Source organism: Osmerus eperlanus, chromosome 25, assembly GCF_963692335.1.
Source record: "Osmerus eperlanus chromosome 25, fOsmEpe2.1, whole genome shotgun sequence".
In the NCBI taxonomy this organism is placed as follows: domain Eukaryota; kingdom Metazoa; phylum Chordata; class Actinopteri; order Osmeriformes; family Osmeridae; genus Osmerus; species Osmerus eperlanus.
This window is the reverse complement of record NC_085042.1, coordinates 10,093,617-10,107,947: the sequence shown is the minus strand read 5'-3', so window position 1 is coordinate 10,107,947 and position 14,331 is coordinate 10,093,617. Positions and strand designations below refer to the sequence as shown.

General features: G+C 48.0%; 2 protein-coding genes across 2 annotated transcripts in view; both read left to right on the top strand.

Annotated features, from left to right (window-relative positions):
* The window catches only part of LOC134012071 (transducin-like enhancer protein 4), a 14,210-nt gene extending 9,069 nt beyond the window's left edge, over positions 1–5,141 (top strand). Inside the window, exons 11-21 of the mRNA XM_062451694.1 lie at positions 1–109; positions 878–1,007; positions 1,199–1,374; positions 1,661–1,749; positions 2,222–2,471; positions 2,610–2,857; positions 2,937–3,084; positions 3,248–3,398; positions 3,834–3,910; positions 4,109–4,256; positions 4,727–5,141. The exon at positions 1–109 is cut by the window's left edge and continues 68 nt beyond it. Of these exons, the coding sequence (XP_062307678.1) occupies positions 1–109; positions 878–1,007; positions 1,199–1,374; positions 1,661–1,749; positions 2,222–2,471; positions 2,610–2,857; positions 2,937–3,084; positions 3,248–3,398; positions 3,834–3,910; positions 4,109–4,216 (1,486 nt within the window). The 3' untranslated portion in view covers positions 4,217–4,256; positions 4,727–5,141. The remainder of the gene's footprint in view (positions 110–877; positions 1,008–1,198; positions 1,375–1,660; positions 1,750–2,221; positions 2,472–2,609; positions 2,858–2,936; positions 3,085–3,247; positions 3,399–3,833; positions 3,911–4,108; positions 4,257–4,726) is intronic.
* A 4,991-nt stretch (positions 5,142–10,132) lies between these two features.
* On the top strand, positions 10,133–11,870 carry LOC134011944 (granzyme A-like). Its single transcript, XM_062451496.1, has 5 exons — positions 10,133–10,354; positions 10,437–10,584; positions 10,807–10,945; positions 11,132–11,404; positions 11,527–11,870. The coding sequence occupies exons 1-5, from the start codon at positions 10,294–10,296 to the stop codon at positions 11,671–11,673; spliced, it is 768 nt and encodes a 255-aa protein (XP_062307480.1). The 5' UTR covers positions 10,133–10,293; the 3' UTR covers positions 11,674–11,870.
* Positions 11,871–14,331: the final 2,461 nt, after the last annotated feature.

Here is a 14,331-nt window from a genome sequence, read left to right as displayed (position 1 = left end):
CTCTCACCTGGACAGTGGTCACCCTCAGAAGAAGGATGCCCCCCTCAGCCCTGCCTCTGTAGCCTCCTCCAGCAGCACTCCCTCCTCCAAGACCAAACACCTTGCCACGGTCAGCCCCACCTCTCAGCCCCGCCTCTCCACCTCTCAGCCCCGCCTCTCCACCTCTCAGCCCCGCCTCTCCACCTCTCAGCCCCGCCTCTCCACCTCTCAGCCCCGCCTCTCCACCTCTCAGCCCCACCTCTCCACCTCTCAGCCCTGCCTCTCCACCTCTCAGCCCCGCCTCTCCTCCTCTCAGCCCCGCCTCTCCACCTCTCAAGCCCACCTCTCCTCCTCTCAGCCCCACCTCTCCTCCTCTCAGCCCCGCCTCTCCTCCTCTCAGCCCCACCTCTCCTCCTCTCAGCCCCACCTCTCCACCTCTCAGCCCCACCTCTCCACCTCTCAGCCCCACCTCTCCTCCTCTCAGCCCCGCCTCTCCTCCTCTCAGCCCCACCTCTCCTCCTCTCAGCCCCACCTCTCCTCCTCTCAGCCCCACCTCTCCACCTCTCAGCCCCGCCTCTCCTCCTCTCAGCCCCGCCTCTCCTCCTCTCAGCCCCACCTCTCCTCCTCTCAGTCCCGCCTCTCCTCCTCTCAGCCCCACCTCTCCACCTCTCAGTCCCGCCTCTCCTCCTCTCAGCCCCGCCTCTCCACCTCTCAGCCCCACCTCTCCTCCTCTCAGCCCCACCTCTCCTCCTCTCAGCCCCACCTCTCCACCTCTCAGCCCCACCTCTCCTCCTCTCAGCCCCACCTCTCCTCCTCTCAGCCCCACCTCTCCTCCTCTCAGCCCCGCCTCTCCTCCTCTCAGCCCTGTGTTGATGCTACTTCTGTTGTTATCTTCCAGAATAAGTCCAGCACTCCTGTGTCCAAGACCAGCAGCCCCGCCCCCCGGTGTGAGGCCCCCCCGCCCGGCAGCTCCTCAATCCCAGGACTGAGACCCTTGCTGGGCAAGCCGCCCGGCATGGACACCCTGGGTGAGACACCACTCACAATGTTATGTTCCAGACACAGAAATAGGACACCCTATATTATGGACTCTTGGCTGTCGGAAATTCAAAGCTCTTCAACTCTCACTACGACTATTACTGTTGAAATTGTTCTCTGCCTTCATCTTTGAGTAGAGCTGAATACACAATGGTTTTTGAAGCGTGTTTTTACATTTCAGTTGCGGGTGTGCGCCCCCCGCTGGCCGTGTCATGCCCCTACCCGGGGCCGTTTGGCCTGGTGCCTCACCCCGGGGTGGCGGGGGAGCTGGGGGGCGTGGCCTATGCCAGCCTCCACAACATCACCCCTCAGATGAGTGTCGCCGCCGCCGTCGCTGCGTACGGACGCTCCCACATGGTAGGGACACACACACACACACACAGGGGACACACACACACAGGGGACACACACACACAGGGGACACACACACACGGGGGACACACACACACACGGGACACACACACACAGGGGACACACACACACAGGACACACACACACACAGGACACACACACACACAGGACACACACACACAGGGGACACACACACACGGGGGACACACACAGGGGACAGACGCCACACACACTCACACATATGATCTGCTCCGTATTCTGAGCAGATCATAAACACTTTATTTTCCTCCAGGTGGGGTTTGACCCACACCATCAGATGCGTGTCCCAGGTCTGCCCCCCAGCCTGCCCCCCAGCCTGTCTGCCATCCCTGGGGGGAAACCGTAGGTATCTCTGAAACTCACACTCAGGTAGACAAGAATCACCTCAGAGACCTGGAGAAAGATATCTATACAAAAAAAATAAAATTCATGTCCTGTCCTCTCCTGTCCTGTCCTCCCCTGTCCTGTCCTGTCCTCTCCTGTCCTCTCCTGTCCTGTCCTGTCCTCTCCTGTCCTGTCCTGTCCTCCTGTCCTGTCCTGTCCTCTCCTCTCCTGTCCTGTCCTGTCCTCTCTTGTCCTCTCCTGTCCTCTCTTGTCCTCTCCTGTCCTCTCCTCTCCTGTCTTGTCCTCTCCTCTCCTGTCCTGTCCTCTCTTGTCCTCTCCTGTCCTCTCCTGTCCTGTCCTCTCCTGTCCTCTCCTGTCATCCCCTGTCCTGTCCTCTCCTGTCCTGTCCTTTCCTGTCCTGTCCTGTCCTCTCTTGTCCTCTCCTGTCCTCTCTTGTCCTCTCCTGTCCTCTCCTGTCCTCTCCTCTCAGGGCGTACTCGTTCCACGTGAGCGCTGATGGCCAGATGCAGCCGGTACCCTTCCCTCCAGACGCTCTGATTGGCCCGGGCATCCCTCGCCACGCCCGCCAGATCAACACGCTGGGACACGGCGAGGTGGTGTGTGCCGTCACCCTTAGCAACCCCACGCGCCACGTGTACACAGGGGGCAAGGGCTGTGTGAAGGTGTGGGACATCAGTCACCCTGGCAACAAGACCCCTGTGTCCCAGCTGGACTGCCTGGTCAGTCTCCGTGTTTACTAACCACTTCCTGGATACGGTTCACAGCCTGGACGATGTGTGTGTGTATCTGTGTGTCGTGTGCGTGTCCGTCTGTATGAAGCAAGGACTACAGCTGATGTGTGTGTGTGTGTGTTCCAGAACAGAGAGAACTACATCCGTTCCTGCAGGCTCCTCCCAGACGGCAGGACTCTGATCGTGGGGGGCGAGGCCAGCACGCTGTCCATCTGGGACCTGGCCACACCCACGCCGCGCATCAAGGCAGAGCTGACATCGTCCGCCCCCGCCTGCTACGCCCTGGCCATCAGCCCCGACTCCAAGGTCTGCTTCTCCTGCTGCTCTGACGGAAACATCGCCGTCTGGGACCTGCACAACCAGACCCTGGTCAGGTACAGAGATGTGTGTGTGTATAGGGGAGACAGTGTGTGTGTGTATAGCCCCACAACACTTCCTGTGTGTGTTCCTCAGGCAGTTCCAGGGCCACACAGACGGGGCCAGCTGCATCGACATCTCAGACGACGGCCACAAGCTGTGGACGGGGGGGCTGGACAACACAGTGCGCTCCTGGGACCTGCGAGAGGGGAGGCAGCTGCAGCAACACGACTTCACCTCCCAGGTACACTCACTCACTGACGACACACACAAACTCACTCACTGGACACACACACACACACCGACAGGAAACTTGGTAGCAGGTTATTGCTTCCCAGGGAGAGAGGGTCCCCTCCACATTCCTAGTGAGCGTTCCCTCCAGGTCCTCTGTGTGTGTGCTCCTCCAGATCTTCTCCCTGGGCTCCTGCCCCACGGGGGACTGGCTGGTGGTGGGGATGGAGAACAGCAACGTGGAAGTCCTTCACGTCAGCAAGCCTGATAAGTACCAGCTGCACCTCCATGAGAGCTGCGTGCTCTCCCTCAAGTTCGCCCACTGCGGTACGGATCTGCTACGTGTTCCAAACATCATGTTCGTCCAATAAGGGCTCTTTATTTCATGCCGCTGCAGTAAGATCTGAGGCCGACTTTGAGCCATGTTGTTTTAATATTGTGAGCAGGACACGTCTCTGCAGCTGACCCAGAGAAACGTCAGGCTTTAGGGATGGGCACATTAAAACATTTCACAATTTGAAAATGTATAAATATTTTTTCAAGAATATTCTAAATCCTGTAGTCTTTGAGAGTGTGACCTGCTGGAGGTGTGGCGTTGTGGTGAGATTGTGTGTGTTGGTGTGTCTCCAGGGAAGTGCGTTGTGGTGAGGTTGTGTGTGTTGGTGTGTCTCCAGGGAAGTGCGTTGTGGTGAGGTTGTGTGTGTTGGTGTGTCTCCAGGGAAGTGCGTTGTGGTGAGGTTGTGTGTGTTGGTGTGTCTCCAGGGAAGTGGTTTGTGAGCACGGGGAAGGACAACCTGCTGAACGCGTGGAGGACCCCTTACGGAGCGAGCATCTTCCAGGTGAGTTTTTTGTTAGCAGTTTTCATGCTTCATTGGATTGTTTTGGGGAGGGTGAGAGAAAGAGAGAGAGAGGGGGGGGGACATGCTAATCTCACCTCCAGTTATTCCCTCTTTTTCTCTCTCTCTCCTGCTTTCTCTCTCTCTCTCTCTCTCTCTCTCTGCGTTTCAAGTCTGATTTTCTTCCGTTCTGTCTCCCAGTCGAAGGAGTCTTCCTCTGTGCTGAGCTGTGACATCTCGGTGGATGATAAGTACATAGTGACGGGCTCCGGGGACAAGAAGGCCACCGTGTACGAGGTGATCTACTGACCCCGGGCCACCAGACACACAAGAAATGAAGCTTGCGCAAGTTCAGTCAGGCAAGACCGATCTCTGCACTCGGGTTTAATCGTAGTGTACACTTCTCACTCCCCCCGCTAAGAACGCCCTACCTTCCCCCGTTCCCTGGTCGGGCGGTCACTAGGGTTCAGGTCGATTAGCGCTCCCGCTATCAATTAATGGTGTCACATGATCCGTGCCTTTAAATATGATTCTCTCCCTGTGTAGTTTGTCCATGCTATCAAGTGCGCGACCCTCCACCACCCCGTCGCCACCCGGTTCCTGTCTCAGTCTTCGGCTCGATTGGTCGTCGGCTGCCGCCACCGCCACCAGTGTCTGGACTCCATGGGGGATTCTTCTTCGGGCGTTGGGCAGGCGCCCATTGATCCATATAATTCCCCGTGGGGTTCAAGCTCCAAACACCTTAGTACATTTATTAGTCTGTAATAAACATCTTTCACTCATCCCAGGTCTCTCCTGATTGAACTACAGCAAGCACAGCAGGAAGAAGTACTTCTGACGAGAGGCATGAAGGAACGGTCTCCTGAACTCAATACCCGGACCTTCTCACTTCCTGACTGGTTGTGGAATCGTGAGTGACACAAACCAGGGTGAACTTTTTTGTTGTTGTATTATTTATAAAATCAATGACTTTTGTGTTTCCACGGAAACCAATGAAGCTGCACTAAGCCTGATATTAGAGGTAGGTCCATCCGGAGATTAAACATTTAACAAGAAACGCTGCTCTAAGATATGTACATTTAGGACAGTTAACAATTAGCAGAAAACTGTTTTATCATTTCAACCTTTTTTATTCTTTTTACCACAGTTTTCCTGTTCTCCTGTTGGACCACAGCTCCACAGATTGATAAAATCACCCAGTTGAGGGAGAAGTTGTGCATGAGCCTGGATGTGCGTGAGCCTGGATGTGAGTGAGCAGGGATGTGCGTGAGCCTGGATGTGCGTGAGCCTGGATGTGAGTGAGCAGGGATGTGCGTGAGCCTGGATGTGCATGAGCCTGGATGTGCGTGAGCCTGGATGTGCGTGAGCAGGGATGTGCGTGAGCAGGGATGTGCGTGAGCCTGGATGTGCGTGAGCATGGATGTGCGTGAGCCTGGATTGTGTGAGTTGGATGGACTGAGATGTGTGTACACTTACATGGATTTACAAACAGGATCCTTGATCCTCCGTTAAGCTCTCTGCTCTGCTAGTCAGGCCTGATGTACAGAACAAGCTCTGCTCTGCTAGTCAGGCCTGGTGTACAGAACAAGCTCCTCACAGGGAACCTGTGCATCAGAGGGCTTTTCCTTTTTCAGCTCACATCTGTAAATGGCCAGGAAGGTGGCTTTCTGCTGTTACCACGACATGGGTCATATTTCACCTAGTCTCTCCTACTACAGTAGTTATGGTTCTGCATTTCTTTAACTGTGCAATCTGGTGACACCGAGAAAACTCTTTCAGACTGAGAAGAGCAGGGACGCGATACTTACTGTCACTTTGTGTGGTTTGAAGAGGAGCTGTTTAACTGGGTAGTGAAAGGTGTATATATGGACGGACACCTCTGGTGCATACAAAACGTAAATGTACAAAGTTTTTGCCACGAGCAACAGGGCACAGTAGCTGATCAAGTGTTCAAATATTGTAAGTCGGCCTACTGTACATTTTCTTGTCAAAACTTCTGTTGTCAAAGTGTTTGGCTTATTTAAATCAGAATTGGCCTGCAACAGGCTAAATCTTAACATGTAAACCCTCAATACCGCTATAGCAGTTGATTTTAAAATCATCAGAAGTAATCAAAGCAAATAAAATACATTATCTTCCACCAAAATGCAAAAATAATGCTGAATGAGATTTAGGGAGTTGTGAAGTAAGACTGTTTTGACACAGCTCGATCAGAATGACACGTTGATACACAGTGATCATTTTAAATGGACCTGAAATAACTGCTTTCACATCCTCTCATCCTAGATATTAAGTTTAGATTCTAAATGTGAATGTTGATTGTAAAAAACAATTTGAATGATCTTGTTCAATGATTCACATAAAAATGTCACATGTAAGATTGAAAATACGTTGATAATTTTTCTTATTTCTTAATGACAAAAGGCCTTTTGTCTCTCTTCCGAGTGTCTGGCTTAATAAAATGTTCTGTGAAGTAAAAACATGTCATGTTTGTCCCTGTTTTATTCCAGAATGTTGTTGCTTACAGGACAAACTCCTTTAAAGAAGACTTAATTTTACGATGACAGGTGGGCATCAGAAACCCACACTGAAGCATTCGTAAAGGATTAGTTAATAAATACTTTTTAAGAACATCTTTAAAACATCACTAAAAACTATGTTGTGTAATGACAAACACAATTGCTAATTGTTTATTTTTGATTAATAAGTAAATATATATGTATGCGTATTGAAGAAAATAACTATTTGGACTCCTGCTCAGTACACTATACAGACACCTGCTTCTCATTCCAGAATCATGATCATTAATGCAGAGTTCCTCTCAAAGTGCTTCTCGGTATGGACTCTTCTGGGAAGGTTCCCAACACATTTTGGAACACTGATGCAGGATTTGCCTCAAGAGCCACTTATGAGGACAGGCTTATGTCAGGCTATTAGTCCTGGCTCTCGGGTGGCGTTACAATTCAAACCAGAGTTGTGGAGAACATTACATCCCAGATGTACAGTGCTGGAGGAGGGAGGATAGGGAGCTGTTAGACCAGAGAGGAGGGGGAGGGAGGGCTGCACCAGATGACCTGGCCTACACAATCACCTGACCTTCACCCAAATTGAGATGGTTTGGCAGAGTGAGGGAAAAGCAAAGTGCTCAGAATCCAGACCTCCCTCAGGGCGGTTGGAAATGCATCAGAATCAGAATGGGATTTATTCGCCATGAAAGTTTGCACAGACAAGGAATTTGCTTTGGCAGGAAGGTGCATACAATAAACATATACCTAAAATTTAAATATGTGGACTATCTATACTAAGGGTACATAAACTAGCAGTACTAAGTGGGATTAGAATAGAATTAAATATACAATAAAATAAAATATAAGTTGCCGTAAATTACAATATAAAAACACAAATATTACAAAAAATACAAATGTACAAGATACCATTTTGTAATGCAGGATACCATTTTGTAATGCAGGGTTAGGGTTAGGGTTACATCACAGCTGACTTATCATGAAGCTGGTTGAGGCTACATAGTTCTGAAAACAGTGAGGGGCTATATATAAAGAATATCAAATCAAAAGTTTTTTGGTAAGACTTTTGTGTAATTTTTGTTTAGATGTCAGACAAAAGTGCAGTATATTAAAATAGCTCATATGTTTGTCAGTGTAATCAGTGTGTCAGATTTAAATGCAAGTGGAAGTTCAATCAGTGAGGAAAGAATCTTTCTATCTGAACTATGTATGTAAAAATAACTTCAGAACTAAAGGGAATTTTTGTTTCCATCCATGTAGCTGCGTTCCCTTTCCCCTCACACTGTCCTCCGCGCTGCACTGGGAAGCAGAAGGAAACATTTCTGTTCTCAGATAAATAAATAAACAGCAAATGAGAAGTGACATACAACAGTAGCCTATGAACAAGTCAAATGAGTGTGTTTCTGTTTGTATGGGTGTGTTTCTGTTGGTATGGGTGTGTTTCTGTTGGTATGGGTGTGTTTCTGTTTGTATGGGTGTGTTTCTGTTTGTATGTGTGTGTTTCTGTTGGTATGGGTGTGTTTCTGCTCATCTGTCCATCTGTTTACCTTGTTATCTCTCTTATCTCTCTTATCGCTCTTAATCTCTCTTATTCTCTCTTATCTCTCTTATCTCTCTTATTCTCTCTCTACCACTTTAATCCATCTACCCATTTTACGGTTCCCTGTCAGGCTGTAGGTAAAACTATGCAAAACTCCATCACTCTGGTTTTGTCTCTGTTTTATCAGCTTGTTATGATAGCGAGAGAGCCAGGAGAGCTCTCAGGTCGATGTGAAGAGGAGATAGCCAGGAGAGCTCTCAGGTCGATGTGAAGAGGAGATAGCCAGGAGAGCTCTCAGGTCGATGTGAAGAGGAGATAGCTGTTGTTATGAGAGGACCAGTGGTCAGGGAGGGAAGTGGAGGCTTCATTTTTTGTCACAAAAAAAAACAACCTACGTGAGTGGAGGCCATGGATGTTTCTACTGACGGAATCATACAAGTACTTGGGGGAAAAGTGTCTCTAATTGAACAGGAGCTCTTCAGCTGAATCCTCCATCTGCTGCAGCGTCAGATGGACTCTCGTTCTTTAAAGAGCACTTCTACCGAAGAGGGCTTTTTCAATGCTTTTAAGGCCCATTTTATCTTCTAAAACAAGTCTGTTTAGTTATTATCTGTACACTGTTCAGATTGAGTTTTACTGTCATGCTCTAAAACTGTGCTGCCTATTTTCAAAGAATGTTTCAGGAAATCAGTTATGTAATGCTAAAAATAACGAATTTAAAAAGCATCTTTTCTCTTTTGAAGCCCTATTGGATGTCAGAAATGGCCCTGACAAATACAGTATACATTTGTCATTATTCTGACATTTACATTATTTCATTTAGCAGGCGCTTTTATCCAAAGCGACTTCCAAGAGAGAGCTTTACAAAAGTGCATAGGTCACTGATCCTAACAACGAGATAGTCCCAAACATTGCGGTAGCCAAAACATGAAGCATACATTGTGAAAAGCAAAGGCCAGAACCACAAGAGCATGTAGTTAAACAAGTTACAATTAAACAACATGAACCTCAAAGTGCAAGAGTGTACCTGTAGAAAAGCAAACAACACAATAATATAATATATTTCACAGCGAGTACAAGAATAACTTACAACTAACCAACAAGAGCAACAAGTCTCTCAATAAGAGTCATTTGTGATCCTGGAGAAAGGTCCAGCAAATCATTCCTAAGTACCGTTGTACTCCCGGAACAAGTGCGTATTGAGCCTTTTCTTGAAGGTGGGGAGACAGTCAGTGTCTCTGATGGAGGTGGGGAGGTGATTCCACCATTGGGGGGCCAGACAGGAGAAGAGCTTGTGTTGGGAAAATGAGAAATACATTTATTAGTATTCCTCAATTAGCTCCTTTTCGTTAGGGTTAGGGTTGTTTCGTTATCATTGACACAGTGATTACATTAACTGTCATTTGAGGGGAAACATTTTAATCATATTTTTCTTGCCCTTACACTCTACCCGCAATGGAAACTGGTTTTAAAGGGGTTCTGTTTCGACAGCTCCATTGGGCTGCGCTTCAATGCCGGCTTCTAGTGGTTCAATGTGAGCATCACAGGTGCGGTTCTCATAGTCAACCATCAGGGGGAACCACATAAGCTAATACGGTCGTCCAGATCAACTCAATTACAAAATATATTTTCACACGCAACACGACAGAAAACATATTTTTTCCACTTACACAGTAAAAGGAGAGGAGAGAAGAGGAGTGGAGAGATGAGAACAGAGAAGCCTGTAACAGAGGAAAGCAGAGCAGAGTACAATATAGTACTAGAGTGCTCAATGATGTCAATGATGTAAATGAGTCAATAAACCTTTAAAAATAATATATTTTTTTAAATCTTTTCAACCTTTCTAAACTTTGTTTTTCCCACATGTGAAGTGAAAGGAGAGAGGAGGAAAGGGGAGAACAGAGTACATGCTCTAGGCTAGAGTACAGTACAGTATAGTCGTCATTAAGTATTCACTAAGTGCTAACTTTTTTTTTCTTTTTTTTTCAACCTTTCAAAATTTTGTAAAAAAATCATAATATAGGAAAACATGCTTCTACAACACAAAGAAAGGTTTCCTTCACTCACAAGACAACTCAGATAAGTCGTTTCTCCCTGGTCATGTCATGTGGTCAGACAACACCACATCCTCCCTTCAGAGCATAAAAACCAAATCAGAGAGACAAGCTCCTCAGTGACGGTGCAATATAGTAGACGTATTACAGTACGATATAGTTAGAATTAGAATTAGCATCAGTGTTAAGATATTAGCAGCATCATTGACAAGATCAGTGTTACTTAGCCTAGATATACTACATTGCATTACATCAAAGGCAAACAGCATGCTCCACTATGAAACTGTCGGTTTGGGGGTCTTTTCTGCTCTTCTCTGCCTGCGATTCGGTGAGTGTGTGTCTGTACCAGACAGCGTGTACATCCCCTCCTGGGTGGATAGTTTGTTCACCAGCCTGATGTTCTCCTGCAGGTGACTGTGCAGAGGTCATAGGAGGACAGAAGGTGAAGCCTCACTCCCTGCCCCACATGGCTCTCCTGGAGAACAGCAAGGGGACGCGTGTCTGTGGAGGAACTCTCATCCACCCCAAATGGATCCTGACTGCAGCCCACTGCTCAGAGTACGTCCCAATCCGGCTGCAGCCAAGCGCTTCCTCTCGTAGCGCACTGGAAGAAAATATTGAAAGCGAAATAAACGTGACTCAGATCATACCTGACTCTTTTGCCGTTATTGAAAATGCACGGTTTGACTGTAGCAGATTAAATACAGGAGCATGTGTTATAATTTTGTAAATAATCACCTTCACATTCTAAGAGAGTTGCGTTGTCTGTCCATCCTCCAGCATTAAGAAGGTGCTTCTTGGGGTTCATGATTTGAACGAGGAGGAGAAGAATTTCCGGCAGGTCCAGAAGGTCACGAAGCGAGTTGTTCATCCGTGCTATGATAATAACAGCAAAGTTAACGACATCATGCTTCTGAAGGTAAAAACAGCAGAATATGTGATATCTAGTGTTTTTCACCCGAAGATAGGAACGAACATCACTCTTCTTTACTGCAAAGGAATTATTCTGTGTCAGAAAGTCCAACCTTAGTTGAAAAACAGTGTCATGTCTGATCATGTTTCATGAAGAAAGGTAAAATAAACTTCTCTGACTTGTTTTTATCAGCTGGGTAGGCCAGTGAAGGAGACCTTGTTTGTGAAACTCCTGCCATTGCCAAGTCCTGTGTCAGATGTTCCTGCTGGCACAAGTTGCCTGGTGGCAGGATGGGGAGCGACCAAGAACCAGGGAGGCATGTCTGCCGTGCTGAGATCGGTAAACGTTACCGTCATCGACAGGATGGAGTGTAACTCGCCAACCTTCTACAACTTCAAACCTATCATCACCAACAGCATGCTATGTGCTGGTTATGTGGGCAAAGACCCTGCAGATTCCTGTCAGGTAACTAAACACATAAAATTACATTGTGTAAGTCAACCATTTGTGAATATAACATTTGTGTACTCAAATAGCGATTTTGTATGTGAGAAAAAGCAAATAATTCTGTGCTTGATGTTTTTCAGGGTGATTCTGGAGGCCCTCTGGTGTGTGGAGGGAAGTTTGGGGGGGTCACATCCTTTGGTGATAAATGTGGAATCAAACACAAACCTGGAGTTTACACATTTCTTTCAGAAAAATACTTAAAATGGATCAAAAAGATTATAAAGTGACTGGTATTTGAGCCTAAGTGAAACTATTGAACTAAATGTTTTTTATTGATATGATGGAGTCTTAATAAATAAGAAGTTTAATAAAAGTGTTTGCACAAAAATTGCACAAAAGAAATGATTCTAAACAATTATTTTACATACATGCCTCGGTCGGTATCTTTCGGCCAAAGTAAATTCCTTGTCTGTGCAAACTTTCATGGCGAATAAAATAAAAACCCATTCTGATTCTGATGTCTTCTGATGAACACCCAAAAGAAAAAAGGCACGTTTGTGTGAACCGGAAAAGTTTCGCTTCTCAGATGAAAGATCATCTCAGATCTTCTCTCATCTGAGAGACCACAGCATTCACCACTTCCTGGACCTCAGACGTCTGACAGATGCAGTTTAAACTGCTCTTCAGTTACATAACAGGCTACAAAAGGTCAGGCTTCTAACCAATATAAAACCAACCTCAAATGAAAGACACCCCCCTAGAACATATTCTCTTAACTTGAAAATACTGTAAAAATCATTCTGTAAAAATATTTTTATTGTCTGGGCGTCTTTACAAATGGGATTATGCTGTGAGAAATCACCTCATGATTATATTGAATATCAACAAATGACAAAGTGCATTCAGAATCAAATGTGGATACAAAACTGAAATGTTTATGCTTAATGGAATCAGTGATAATTTTGGAGCAGTGGGAGCTCTATGACTTAAAACTGGAACTTTTACAATCACCCTGGTCCCCTCTTCCTCAGGGCTCTTCCTCAGGACTCTTCCTCAGGGCTCTTCCTCAGGGCTCTTCCTCAGGACTCTTCCTCAGGGCTCTTCTTCAGGGTTCTTCCTCAGGGCTCTTCCTCAGGGCTCTTCCTCTTCCTCTGGCTGTGTTCTCTGAGGTGATCGTGTTTTTAGATTTCAAATCCAGTTGGACTTGTTTAGAGTATAAATGGCTCATCTAGTGACTTAATTTAAGTAAATGACAGGTTATTTTAAGAAATCTTATCAAGTGAAATTCACTTACTGCAATGGCAGCAACATTTACCTTGTTTTAAGCATAAGAAAGCTGATAAATAATATTGCACTTAAAATTTGATAGTACATGTGTGCAGTGAGCAATTTAAGGCTGACACAAAGTATGGGAACATTCTGTCTTTTTGAGAAGCTAAACAGATCTTCATCCTTCCCCTCCGTCTGTGTACCCACATCTTTCGAACAGGAACAACTGGTTTGCAGAGAAGCTGACGTGATGAAACTGACCGCTTTAACCGCAGCCTCTTAAGAAATACGAAGAGCAGACTATGGCTTTGTCATTCTGAGGGGAGAGGAAACCCAGACTCATGCTGGGGCACATTACTGGCAGTTGGTGCCTTGGTGGGCTTCTGAGGAAGTTGTTGGAACGGCCTGACTCAGCGTTTTGTTGAGTCAGATGTGAGACGAGGGGGGTGACAGAGTCTGTGTTTTACACTGAATGACATCCCTCCCCTTGTGATGTGGAACCGCCCAGTTCAGATCTCAGACCACAGTTGTCAAACCTATCAGTTTTGATTCTGTTCCCCCTTATGACACAACATCTGTCTTCTTGTAAACCGCTCACTGCTCAGACCTCTATTCCCCCCCCCCACACACACAGACACACACACAAGTATGCAGACTTTCAGCCTTCACGATTGACCTGACGGTTCTAAGAAGTGACGCCTCCAGACCTGCCGTTGACTGAAGGCTGCAGGGTATTCCCCAGCGCTCGTCTCCTTAACTCACGCTCCGCCTGTAAACGTTTCACATACTTCAGCCATGACCTCCAGACTCCCATCTCTCTCTCCTTTCTCCCTCCTCTCTCTCTCCTTTCTCCCTCCTCTCTCCCTCCCCTCTCCCTCCTCTCTCCCCTCTCCCTCCTCTCTCCCCTCTCCCTCCTCTCTCTCTCCCCTCTCCCTCCTCTCTCCCCTCTCCCTCCCCTCTCCCCCCTCTCTCCCCTCTCCCTCCTCTCTCCCCTCTCCCTCCTCTCTCTCTCCTTTCTCCCTCCTCTCTCCCCTCTCCCTCCCCTCTCCCTCCTCTCTCCCCTCTCCCTCCTCTCTCCCTCCCCTCTCCCTCCTCTCTCCCTCCTCTCTCCCTCCTCTCTCCCTCCTCTCTCCCTCCTCTCTCTCTCCTTTCTCCCTCCTCTCTCCCCTCTCCCTCCTCTCTCCCTCCTTTCTCCCTCCTCTCTCCCCTCTCCCTCCTCTCTCCCTCCCCTCTCCCTCCTCTCTCCCTCCTCTCTCCCTCCTCTCTCCCTCCTCTCTCTCTCCTTTCTCCCTCCTCTCTCCCCTCTCCCTCCTCTCTCCCTCCTTTCTCCCTCCTCTCTCCCCTCTCCCACCTCTCTCCCTCCCCTCTCCCTCCTCTCTCCCTCCTCTCTCCCTCCTCTCTCCCTCCTCTCTCTCTCTCCTTTCTCCCTCCTCTCTCCCCTCTCCCTCCTTTCTCCCTCCTTTCTCCCTCCTCTCTCCCCTCTCCCTCCTCTCTCCCTCCTTTCTCCCTCCTCTCTCCCCTCTCCCTCCTCTCTCCCTCCCCTCTCCCTCCTCTCTCCCTCCTCTCTCCCTCCTCTCTCCCTCCTCTCTCTCCTTTCTCCCTCCTCTCTCCCCTCTCCCTCCTCTCTCCCTCCTTTCTCCCTCCTCTCTCCCCTCTCCCTCCTCTCTCCCTCCTTT

What these genes read in the sequence shown, in the direction of transcription:
- LOC134011944 (XM_062451496.1), top strand. Translation starts at nt 10,294, where the DNA reads ATGCTCCACTATGAAACTGTCGGTTTGGGGGTCTTTTCTGCTCTTCTC. An exon ending in TCTTCTCTGCCTGCGATTCG is followed by an intron (nt 10,355 to 10,436) that starts GTGAGTGTGTGT and finishes GTTCTCCTGCAG; the next exon opens with GTGACTGTGCAGAGGTCATA. An exon ending in ACGACATCATGCTTCTGAAG is followed by an intron (nt 10,946 to 11,131) that starts GTAAAAACAGCA and finishes TGTTTTTATCAG; the next exon opens with CTGGGTAGGCCAGTGAAGGA.